The sequence below is a fragment of the Chrysochloris asiatica genome, unplaced genomic scaffold, assembly GCF_000296735.1.
Source record: "Chrysochloris asiatica unplaced genomic scaffold, ChrAsi1.0 scaffold00308, whole genome shotgun sequence".
Taxonomy (NCBI): domain Eukaryota; kingdom Metazoa; phylum Chordata; class Mammalia; order Afrosoricida; family Chrysochloridae; genus Chrysochloris; species Chrysochloris asiatica.
The window spans coordinates 1,755,821-1,768,427 of record NW_006408826.1 but is presented as its reverse complement, the minus strand read 5'-3'; the positions used below and the strand labels follow the sequence as shown (position 1 = coordinate 1,768,427).

The following is a 12,607-nucleotide window of genomic DNA, read 5'->3' as shown; positions in this document are numbered from 1 at the left end:
AGAGAGAGAGAGAGATAATTGATTTGTATTAAGCAAATCAATGCTCATGGAAGCAGCAGTTAAGAAATCAAATGAAATATTGCATTAGGAAAATCTGCCAAGGATCTCTTTAAAGTGTTAAAGAGCAAAGATGTCCGTTCCAGGGCTAAGGTGCGCCTGACCCAAGCCATGGTATTTTCAAAAACCTCATATGCATGTGAAAGTTGGACAATGAATGCAGAAGACTGTAGAAGAGTGGATGCATTTGAGTTATGGTGCTGGAGGAGAATCTTAAAAGTGCCGTGGAGAACAAATAAACTTGTGTTGGAGGAAGTACAAGCAGAATGCTCCTAAGAAACCAGGATGGTGAGACTGTGTCTCTCATACTTCGGATATATTATTAGGAATAACTGGTCCCTGGAGAAAAAGCATCATGCTTGGTAAAGTGGAAGGTCAGCGAAATAGAGGGAGATTCATAACAAGATGGATTGCCACAGTAGCAGCACCAATGGGCCCAAACAGAACTGTTCTGAGGGTGGCCCACAACTGGGCAGTATCTAATTCTGTTGTGCACAAAGTCTCTATGAGTTGGAACCAACTCGATGGCACCTAACAACAACAAAGCAATCATATCAAAGACAGAATGAACAGAACCTCACCTTGGCCATATTCCAAATTTAATATAACCTTAGAGAAGTTATCTCAACTTTTTCTGGCTCGGTTTCCTCCTATGCAAAATGAAGGCTATGGCCCCAGACTGTCTCCTGACTGCTCTGGGGACAACAGTACAGGCAACCTCAGGGATGTGACCTTTAAAGGGACAATGGAAAGTTGGGCAGACTTCTAATTACTTATTTCTCCTTAACTAGTGGGTGTGGTACCACAGGATTAACACTCAACCCTAAGATTGGTTTGACACTCCTCAGAACCCTGCAAAGAGTTGCTATGAGTGATAACCAACTAGACAGCACTTAACAACAACAACAGCAATAAGTGGTTATGGTTGTGGTTAAGTGCCGTGGAGTCAGTTTTGACTCCGAGCAACCCAGTATAGGGTTTCCAAGGCTTTAAAACTTTTGTGGAAGCAGAAAACCTCATCTTTCTCATGCAGAGCAGCTGGTGGCCTCCAATTGCTAACCTCGTGGTTTGCAGTCCAGCGCTTATCCTTTGGAGCCACCATGCTCCCTTTTTCCAGAGTGAGGACCATCATATTTAAGTGTTGGGTATCGGGCACTATGTTAGGTCTTTGTTCCCAGCCTTGTTTAAATGGCTGACCCTGTTGTACAACTCGAAGGCACCTTGAACTTCCCTGTCCTAACACCTAGGATATTTCATTTTAATTGTGTATGGAATTACCTTTCTACAGTCCTAGCTTCGTGGGGACAGTGGCTGAATGTATCTTAATTAGACTGTATACTCAGCACTCTGTACAAGCCCTGGCATACATTGTTATATTATTTATTGAATTAAATAGTTTGAAATCGATCATTCTGAGTGACACAATTTGCATTAAAACAAGAACTAGTCCAGCTGAAAATGATTTTTCTCTGGTCATGAAACCTTTCATAAGTGAAGTATGCATTCCTTGAAGCCGATACAGGACAGAGGAGAACTGCCCCATAGTATTTCCGAGGCTGTAAATCTTTCCAAAAACAGAATGCCACATCCTTCTCCCACGGAGCTGCTCGTAGGTTCAAATCGCTGACGTTTTGGTTTGCAGCTGAGCAAGTCATCAGTGCACCACCAGGGAAGCCAGTATCTCGGCATGTGTTTGATTCATCTCAGTATCCACTACAGCAGGGGCTCATCGGTGAGCATGCATCAGAATCACCTGGAATGCTTGCTAAATCTCAGTGGACTCAACTCCTATCCCAGTTTCTGACTCTAACAGCAAGCTTCCAGGTGATGCTCTGGGATTCCAGGGACTCTGCTCTGACAACTATGGCTCTACACTGCCCACCAGAGTGTCTGGCATATGTAAGACATAAAATCCTTTTCGAAATGGGTTAACTTTGTTTTGTTGTGGACAAAATAGCAGACAGCTTTTCCAAATGAACAACGGTAGAAAATGCACACAATCATGAATATAATGATCTTCGATGCCCACTACTCATACCTGTGTTTGCTTCTGCCTGAACCGGCAGGGTACCTTCATTAACCTCCACTACAGCGCCAGCGTGTTCCGATTCAGTCTCCTCAGTGCTCATTAAACCTCTCTGTTGCTTTCTGAAACAGTGAATGTATACACAAATAAGAGTTTGGGTGCAGTCTAAGAGTAATAAGTTTAAAATGCCATTTGTTAATCCACTCAAAGGTGATACCCCTTTTTAAGTTCATGTGTTTATAATCTATAAAACATAAGAGCATAAACTCTAGCATCTAAGCCAGCAGATGCATTCTATTAGTCAATGATAAGACTTCTGCCCACTACGTAGGAAAGAAAAGACCAAAATGGATGTCATAAGAGACTCTGGAACTTGCTCTTGAATGTAGAGTAGATAAAGTAAATGAAAGAAATGATGAAGCAAAAGAGCTGAACTGAAGATTTCAAAGGGCAGCTGGAGAAGACAAAGTATTATCATGAAAGGTGCAAAGACCTGGAGGCTGAAGATCAAAAGGGAAGAACAATTTTGCTGTTTCTCAAGAGGAAAGAACCGAAGAAAAACATTCAAACCTCAAGTTGTAATATTGAAGGATTCTATGGAGAAAACAATGAATGATGCAGAAAGCATCAAAAGATGATGGATGCTGTACCAAAAAGAAGTGGTCAATGATCATCCATTTCAGGAGGAACCATATAATCAAGAATCAGTGCTATTGAAGGAAGAAGTCCAAGCTACCTGAAGACACTGGTGATAAACAAGGCTCCAGCAATTGATGGAACACTAATTCAGATGTTTAGACAAAAGAGTGCAATACTGGAAGTGCTCCTTCTTCTATGCAAAACAAAAAACTGAAAGACAGCTACCTGACCAAACTACTAGAAGAGATCCATATCTGTGCCCGCTCTAAAGAAAGGTGATCCAACAGAATGTGGAAATTATTGAATAATACCGTTAGTATTATACACAAGTAGAATTCTGCTAAAGATAATTTTTAAATGGTTGCAGCAGTACATTGACAGGAAATTACCAGAAATTCAAGTTGCATTCAAACCGGGATGTGAAAGGAAGGATATCATTACTGACATCAGATGGATCTTAGCTGAAAGCAGAAAACACCAGAAAGATGTCAACTTGTGCTTTATTGAGTATGCAAACACATTTGATTGTGTGGATCATAACAGACTATGCACAACATTTCAAAGAATGGGAATTCCAGAACACTTGATTGTGCTCATAAGGAACCTGTAAATAGAACAAGAGGCAATTGTTCTAACAGAACAAGAAGATATCATGTGGTTTAATATCAGGGAAGATGGGTGTCAGGGTTGTATCCTTTCACCATATATGTATGCTGAGCAGATAATCTGAGAAACTAGACTAAGATGAAGAACTCGGCATCAGGATTGGAGGAAGACTCATTAGCAACGTGCAATATGCAGATGACACAACCTTCCTTGCTAAAAGGGAAGAGGAATTGAAGTATTTACTGATGAAGATCAAAGACTGTGAGGGTTGGAAATGAAAAGGCAGACATTTTGTAACAAGAGGAGGGGAGTGGTTGATCTTGCAGTCCAGGAGAGGAGGTCCCTGGGACCATCAAGGGAGAAGAGCGGAGTGCAGGACCCTATCCAGAGAAGCAGTGATGTCAGAGATGGAGTCAGAGATGATGACATGGAGAGATGAAGCGTCTGGGGACTCTGAACTCAGGGAGGAAGACGGGCTGTTTGCTGGTGGCCGGGAGGCAGTCTTGCAGGGTGTACCTTTGGTTGGTTGATGATGCATGGAGGGGATTGTAATCATTGAAATGAAACGAAATACAATATAGGATGAATGTAAAGCTAATGTTCTCCCATGTAAACTATCACATAATTCACAATAAAGACTTTAAAAAAGAAAAGACTACAGTCTTCAGTGTGGATTCCACTTAAATGTAAAGATAATAAAAATTCTCACAACTAGACCAATAAGGACCATCACGATAACTGGTGAAAATATTGAAGTTGTCAAGGATTTCATTTTACTAGGATCCACAATCAACACCCACGGAAGCAGCACTCAAGATATTAACTGATGTATTGCATTGGGTACCATCTGTTGCCAAAGACTTCTTTAAAGTATAAACAAGCAAAGATATTACTTTGAGGAGTAAGGTGTGCCTGACTCAAGTCACGGTATTTTCAACTGCCTCATATGCATATGAAATCTGGGCAATGAATAAGGAAGACTGAAGAAAAAGTTATGTCTTTGATTTATGGTGATGGTACCATGAGCTGCCAGAAGAACAAGCAAATCTGTCTTGGGAAAGCAGACCGAATACTACATAGAAGCAAGGATGGTGAGATTTCATCTTACATATTTTGGACATGTTATCAGGAGGGAACAGTTCCTGGAGAGGGCAACATGATTGGTAAAGAAGAGTGTGGATGAAAAAGAGGAAGACCCTCAACAAAATGGATCTACACAGTGGCAGCAACATTGTAATGGCTGTGAGGATGGCGCAGGACTGGGGAGTGTTTCATTCTGCTGGTCAGAAGCAACTCAGCAGCACCTAACAGCAACAATAAAACAACTAGGGAAGGTATAGTGTGTAAAATCCACATTGTTCTACAGATTTTTAACCTCAGTGAATTAGGTAGACCATTTCCTGACTGTCATCAAAACGATTCCGACTCACAGTGACTTTACAGGACAGAATCTAATTGCTCCTTAGGTTTTCCAAGACTGTAAATCTTTACAGGAGTAACTGCTTTATCTTTCTTTGAATTAGGTAAGATGTGGATAAACGAAGATGAAACCTTAAACTAATTCCTATTGTTGTGTTTGTGTCAGCTATTATTAAGTCAATGAACATTTCAAACCTAAAGACTTTATTCACATAAGATTTTAAAAAATAGGGGCCATGGTAGCACAGTGATTAAGTGTTCTGCTCCTAACTAAAAGGTTAGCAGTTCAAAACCACCAGCCACTCTGTGGGAGAAAGATGTGATCTAAGAAACTGTATAGGTCATTTCTACTTTGTCTTATTGGGTTGTTACGAGTCAGAATCGATTCAGCAGCACCCAACAGCAACAACCTAAGGTGACTGACAAACCAACACTTTCTGAAAGATGATGCACAACAAAGAGAAAATCCGTATCTCTGGGAAGTAATTCAAGAATGTCAATATCATGCAGATACTGCATCATAAATTTCTGTGCCAGGAAGTTGGAATCAGTGTGGGGATTCTTTCTGCTTGTAAATGTTTGATGCAAAATTCACCTTTCAGAATGCCTACAGGCTGGTGGTTCAGAATGCCTGGAGCAGAAGTTTTGCATTCTATGTGGCCAGTGAGGGTTCCTCCTGGCCAATGCCCCTCATGAGCAGCCACCATCTGCCTGTCAGTGGAGACCTGGATGTTGCTATGATGCTGAATAGGTTTCCGCAGAGCTTCCAGACCAGGCAGAGAAATCACAACAGTCCAGTTCACAGCAGATCATGGCAATGGGCAGAAGTAAGCGGCATTTCATTCCATTGTGCATGGAATAAACATGAGTCTGAGTGAACTCAACAGAAGACCACAGCTCTCATCCAGCAGCTTTGCTGTTATTTAGGAATATCCCCTTCCTCAAAGACTTCACACTAGCAAGGCAAACAAAAAAGGCCAATCCCGCAGGGACAGGGGCCACAAGGCTGAGCCAGTAGCGCTGGCAGTCCTTATCTGCTCTGTTTGCATATTCTGACATTTCTCCTGGTGCAGGATAACGCGCTGGACCACGAGGTCAGTTTGAACCACAAGGTCGGTGGTTCAAAGGCGCCCAGCCGCTCTGCGGAAACCCTATACAGGGTCACTAGGGGTCAGAAAAGACTCAACAGCACTTAACAACAACAACAGTCAAATAGAAAGTGACCAAAAATACTTGGAAGAGAAAGTCATTATGGCTTTTATTACTTTTATTCCACCTGCAATGCCCCCACCCCGACCCAGGATAGTTTAAGAAGCAACTGTGTTTAAAAACCAGCCCAACCTCAGCTGAGGTAGCACAGTGGTTACATGTCGGGCTGCGAACCTCAAGGTCAGCAGTTTGAAACTACCAGCTGTTCTGTGGGAGAAAGATAAATCTTTCTTCTCCTGTACAGATTTACAGCCTCGGAAACCCTGTGCAGGGTCATTATAAGTCGGAACCAATTCCAAGGCACTTAACCACCCACCACTACCATCTTTAACACAGAGGGGGGAGCAAATGAAAAGCTATTAGGGAATATCAGGTTCCACGTATAAAACTAAAACTGATAAAATTACGTATTTATAGAATTGGATGGATTATTGCTAAAATGGCAAGTGGTGTTGGTCAGGCGTCCTTTAATTACACTGTTTCCTGTTATTTAGAGAAAACAGAAGATGGGAGTGCTAGTCCTTACAGAAAAAGTACTTACTCATCATTTTGCTGAAGAGTAAGCTGATCCTGGTCTGCCACCTGATTCCGTTGCTCTCGTTTTTTAACTGTGAAATACAACAAGGCTTATTTAAGCATCATTCAGAAGCCTCTCCTCTTACTTCCTTGAAGGTCAATCACACACACACACACACACACACACTAAACATAACCTTTTCTGACTTGAAACAGCCAATCTGAACTTGGGTCTGAGAGAGGGCTGAACCATGCAATATTTTAGTCAAGAGATGCAAGTTTAGAACTAGAACTTGGATTACTAAATCATGATTACTGAAATCCTAAGCACAGTTGCCTCATAGGAAGGACTCAGAATAAAGTCCACTGACCGTCTTGTGTTGCTTCTCAAAGGCTTCATAAACTTGAGAGTTCATCTACCAATGTAAAGTTCATTCTCCAAAGCTATTTAAACAATTTTCTGAATCCTGACCTCATTACTAATAAGTTTAGCAAACCCTTTCATTATAAATTATATAAATGAAACGAACTATGATATGTTAAATGTAAACCTGACAATCTGCCCTGTAAACCTTCATTCAATTCACAATGAAAACTTAGTAAAAAAAAGTACAAAATATAGGCAGCCCCCGGGTTATGACTGTCTAACTTACAGATAACTACTTGCCCATTAACGTGATAGAAATTTGGAAAGGATTGAATCAAACCCTGTTGTTATTAAGTCCCAACCAATTTGTTCCGACTCACAGTGACCCTGTATAGGGTTTCCCAAGAGTGGCTGGTGGCTTTGAATTGCGGACCTTGCAGTTAGCAGTTCAATACTTATCCTACAGCACCACACCAGGACGCCAATCCCTATGGGCAGCAAATTCTTCATCACAATCACTTTCACTTGCCACATGTGCAGCTTTGAAATCATTGAAAAGGCTCAGAGTCTTTTCTTGCACTAAAGTAGGCTAAATCAGAACTGTATACACCTGTTGTGGTCTACAAATTCCACTTAAAGACCTAAAAACAGTTAGGGGACTGTCTATAAATATCGCTTCATTCTCTTCATTCAGTCCATATAAAGTACGGGTGGGGAACCTTTTTCTGCCAAAATTTATAATATTGTTTCTGAGCCATACAAAATTATCAACCGACAAATTAGCCTGCTATATTTGGCCAAACATTTAATTAGCTCACCCCTAAGGTCTGGGTGTGTAGTCCTGGTGTGGCACTGTGGGTTAATGTGCTGGACTGCAAAGTCGGTTTGAACTGTAAGGTCGGCAGTTCAAACTCACAAGACACTCCTTGGAAACCCTATATGGGGTCGCTATGAGTCTGAACCGACTCGACAGCATTTTAACAACAAAACAATCCTGGTGTGGTGCTGTGGGATCAACACTCAATTACAAACCACAAGGTTGGTGGTTCAAACTCACCAGTCGCTCTGTGGAAACCCTATACAGGGTCACTAAGACTCAGAACTGACTCAATGACACGTAACAACAACAATGTGATGGCTGGAACTGCAGTTGCCTTGGCAGGGCCACACTAAGTGATTTCGAGGGCCTTATGTGGCCCGCGGGCCAGACGTTCCCCACCCCTGCTACAAAGGTAGCCATAAAATCTGAGCGAATGAATGAGCTTTCATTGTCCTGCTGAATTTACCTGCCATAAGCTCTTGCTGTTTCAATAAAATATCTCGGATTTCTTTTAACCACGACATCTTCACATCTGTATTTGGAGCCTAAAGATTTAAAAAGAAGGGAGGTGACAATTCTTTAAGAGGATGCTTTATAATAAAACAATCATCATTAAGCTTCTCCAACATGATAAAGCATCCTGGAACCCTGTAGTCACGTTCTAACCCATTGATTCTTAAAAGTTCTCTAAAGCAAAAAAATATATATAGATTCTATGAAATAAGTAAAAACCATTTGGACATGGCCCTGAGAAAATGGATTAACAACACTGAGAACATATAAAATATACTTTCACTTTGTTTTTCCCTTTTTCAGAAGGATTCATTACAAATTGTTAATATTTTTACATTCAATTTTGGCAAACTGATGTCAGTTGGACTGTTTCTGAAAAGGTAATTAATCAGTTACAGAATACTTGTAGTGACAGATGAGAGAGTGAAAGCCGCCTAAAATAGTCTTCCATTATGTAATTGCAAACAGCCACCACTCATCTGTCGTAATTTCAAGTTTGTTCATAAAAGATACCAGAAATGGTCTGGCTAAACCAAACCATGAAAACATATTTTAATGGATGGTAGTCACAAGTACAGAATTCAACTAACTAAAGTAATAATAGTGACCACTGTCAACAGATTACAGTATATGACTTTTCACGGGTCATGATGCAAACATTTCTTGGAATGACTACATCCTCTTACAGCACCTCTGGCCAGGGCTTTAAGTATGTTTATTTTTGAAACAGAGATCAAATCTGAATGGTCATAAACTATATCTCATCATCAGGAGCCCTTTGAATGCTGCCCACATGGGACAGAAAAATGCCTGGGACGCTGTCAGCTACAGTTGATAAACCTCCCAGTGTAGTTGTGAAAACGAAAAGCCCTAGAAAATACCACAGGCATCTCTCAATGACAGTAAAAGAATGCCTACGCTACCGAAAAATAAAATGTTTAAATAGATCCCGATGAATAATACTCAAATGCTATGGGATGAGAATTCATGTCATGTGACCAAAATTCTTGTTTCAAATGTAGACTTTTGCATCTTAAAGCAGATTATGGCTCCTAGAATAAAATCAAAGGGCCTACCTGGATAATAAAAACTTCTTCCTTCCTGCTACACCACAGTTCAAACTTCCGGGTGTCTCCTTTCACATATTCAGTGATTCCAACTTCATCCATCTACAAAATGGAAGTGAACATGTTCTTGAGTATTTTATTTTGAAGATGAAATCATAGTAAATTTACCTCGTCACCTTCTAAATTAATCAGAACTGTTCACTGGCAAAATATACATTCTATACTCCACAACTATGAGATGAGTTGTTGACCAAAATATTTCAAGGTTTTTATTGAACTATGTTCTTTATAGTTCCGATGACAGCAGCAAACAGCCTCAATCTGTATGTCCAAGTGGTTCATCTGAGATTAACTTCTGTTATAAAGAAATCACACACTATGAAAAGCAATGATTGTGTCATTAGAAGTAAAAGTAATTCAACATCAGTGTGAAAAGTTATGGAGCCTTGGTGGCTGCTCCACAAGAAAAAGATGAGGAGGTCTGTTTCCATAAAGATTTAAATGGTTATTTTTAGTAATTATATGACAGGTAGGTTAATATTCCAAATTATTACTGCAATAGAAGTACAGTCTACCACTCACTAGCAGTGTGTCTTTGGATGACACCTCTCTGTGCCTTATTTTTCCCATCTTTAAAATGGGGATGATCATAAAAGTGCCTGATGTGGCGCTATAGGATAAGCACTGGACTGCTAACTGCAAGGTCAGCGGTTCAAACCCACCAGTTGCTCCTCAGAAACCCTATCCAGTGATTGAGTCGGAACCAACACGACGGCACTCAAGAACAACAGGTACCACAGTGGAAACAAAGCAGAGTACGTAGATTCTTTTCCTTCAAATAGCATATATTATTTATTACCTGTATCTAGCAAGTCACCAAGTCCAACTACTTTCTATTGAAATGTTTCTCACATCTATTCCACCCTGTCTGTTTCCATAGTAACCATTGCAGTTCGAATTCTTGATGACTTCATTGCTTCATACTGGTCCCTCCTTACTCTAATGGAATCTAGAAATACTTTCTTGGTGTGCCCATTACTGTGACAGATGAAAAATCAATGAAACGTCAATACCAACCAGAAATACTATGTTGTTGCTGTTAAGTGCCATGGAGTTGGTTCCAATTCATGGCACCCCTGTGTAGAGTTTCCAAGGAGTGGCTGGTGAGTTTGAACCACCAACCTTGCAGTTAGCAGTCCATTGCTTATTCTACAGCACCATGCCAGGAAATATTATGGCCACCCCACAAACAAAATGTGAATCAAATGGATTTCAGTTAAACATGCCTAAGTTTCAGAAAGAAAGGTAAAATACCATCTTGAGGCGCAGGCATAAAGACAGAAAGAGAGCTGAACCCTATGTGAGATCGACTGCAAAATCTATGATCTCCTTCAATGTATTTTAGAGATTTAAAACACTCCTAGAGACTTCTGGGCTTGAAGATGGACTGCTGACATCAAATGAGCAAATGGGCATTTGTTATATAAAGACTGAGGTTTAGTAAAGCTTCTGTGGGAAAGTAGAAGTAGGAGGGGCTCAAGGACTTGACCCTGGGACAGGAATTCAGTAGGGAACACCTCAGGGTGGCTACATCCATGAGGAAACTCCTAAGCAAAGCCGGAGGCTCTGGCTCCCTCTTAACATAAACACCTCAGGCCTAGCTTAGGACAAATGATCTTGTCCTTGTTATTAAAACTACCTGCCATAAAGTGGAATCGAACTGAGGGAGACCCCATGTGCATCAGAGTAGAACTGTGCACTGTACGGGTTTTCAATGGCTGAGTTTCTAGAAGTAGATTGTCAGACCTTTCTTCTGAGGTGCCTCTGGGTAGACTTGACCCTCCAACCTTTTGGTGAACAACTGAACATCTTAACAGTTTGCATCACACAGGGACTCTTTCCTCTTTATTATCACTGCTAAGAATGTTACCGATTCTCAAATATATTGGTGATGATCTCAAATACAGTAGGTGAAAACCTAACAAAATTGGTAGCAGTTGGGGACTAGCTGAAAGCCAATGCCACTGAGTCCATTTCAACTCGTAGCAACCCTGTAAAGGATGGGGTAGAACTGCTCTCGAGGGTTTCCAAGACTGTACTCTTTATGGGAACAGACAGCATCATCTTTCCCCCTCATGGAATGGCTGGTGAGTTTGACCTGCTGACCTTGCAGTCAGCAGCCCAATGCTTAACCCACTGCACCACCAGAGAACCTGTACTTGGAAAATGCTGTTGTTGTTGTTGCTAAGTGCTGTTGAGTGGGTTCTGACCTATCACGACCCTGTATAGGGTTTCCAAGGAGCAGCTGCTGAGCTTGAACTGACGATCTTGCAGTTCAAATGGCTTTGCAGTGTGGCACATTAACCCACAGCGCCACAGATTGGTTATTGTCTCTTTTTTCCAAATTTTCTATAACCAATGCTATATTGCTTTTACTATGTAAAACTGCAATGCTGAAATTAAATAAACAATCAAATTCACCAATGACAGACTGATGTGAAACCAGCTGGGAGTGTCACTGAATTACTGGTGACTCTACAATACTGCTTTCAATTTAATATCAACTCAATAGTAGCCCAGAATGGCAGTTTTGCTAATAAAAGACAGGAAAGTAATTTGAAAGTGTTTATGAGCACTCTGGGGGCGGGGGGGTAGGGGTAGGACAAGGCAGGTGTCAATAGGACTCCACTAAAGGTAGCTGGGAAACCCGAGAAGGGAGACAGCCGGGAATGAGGGAGAAGGAGGGGAGTAGGTGAACCACAAATGGCTTTCATTTATAAACTGAGTTGAGGAAAAGGATACAAAAAAAAAGAAAACCGTTTTTCTCCTTGTCTTTTGTGCACCATGAATGCACCTCCACCCAGTACCATTGGTGCAAGAGTGCTAATGGGGGATCTGGGACTCTGCAGTACACTAGGGAGCCCCCTTGCAGACTGTCCTGGGGTTCGGAGTAAGAGAGGAGAGGAGAGGATCAATCAAAGCACTGTACTCACTAACTCTCTTATTTCAAGCTGAGAAACTCTGCTCTGCCTCATTCATAAATGAGATTGCTTCTTCAGATTTCTTTTAAACAAAGGGATGTGCAGCTAAAATATAAAACACTCATTTGTTTGGAAAATTATACAGACTATGTATATATGTGTATGTGTGTATACACATGCATGCATATGTGCATATGCATATATATGGATACGTGTATGCATATATACACACATCCCAAGGGGGCTTCAAGAAGTATGCGGAAAAATTCCATTATCTTTTCATTCCATTTTCCATGAACTTTTTGAAGCCCTATCTGGTGGCACTGTAGGATAAGCACTGGACCACTTACAATAACGTCATCAGTTCAAATCTATCATCCTCTCTGT

General features: G+C 41.0%; 1 protein-coding gene across 1 annotated transcript in view; it reads right to left on the bottom strand.

Moving 5' to 3' along the window:
• Positions 1-12,607, bottom strand: part of MCF2 (MCF.2 cell line derived transforming sequence) — a 122,712-nt gene that overhangs the window by 1,999 nt on the left and 108,106 nt on the right. Inside the window, exons 23-26 of the mRNA XM_006874982.1 lie at positions 9,249-9,341; positions 8,126-8,204; positions 6,498-6,564; positions 2,096-2,205 (exon numbers count right to left, since the gene is read on the bottom strand). Coding sequence (XP_006875044.1) covers positions 2,096-2,205; positions 6,498-6,564; positions 8,126-8,204; positions 9,249-9,341 — 349 coding nt within the window. The remainder of the gene's footprint in view (positions 1-2,095; positions 2,206-6,497; positions 6,565-8,125; positions 8,205-9,248; positions 9,342-12,607) is intronic.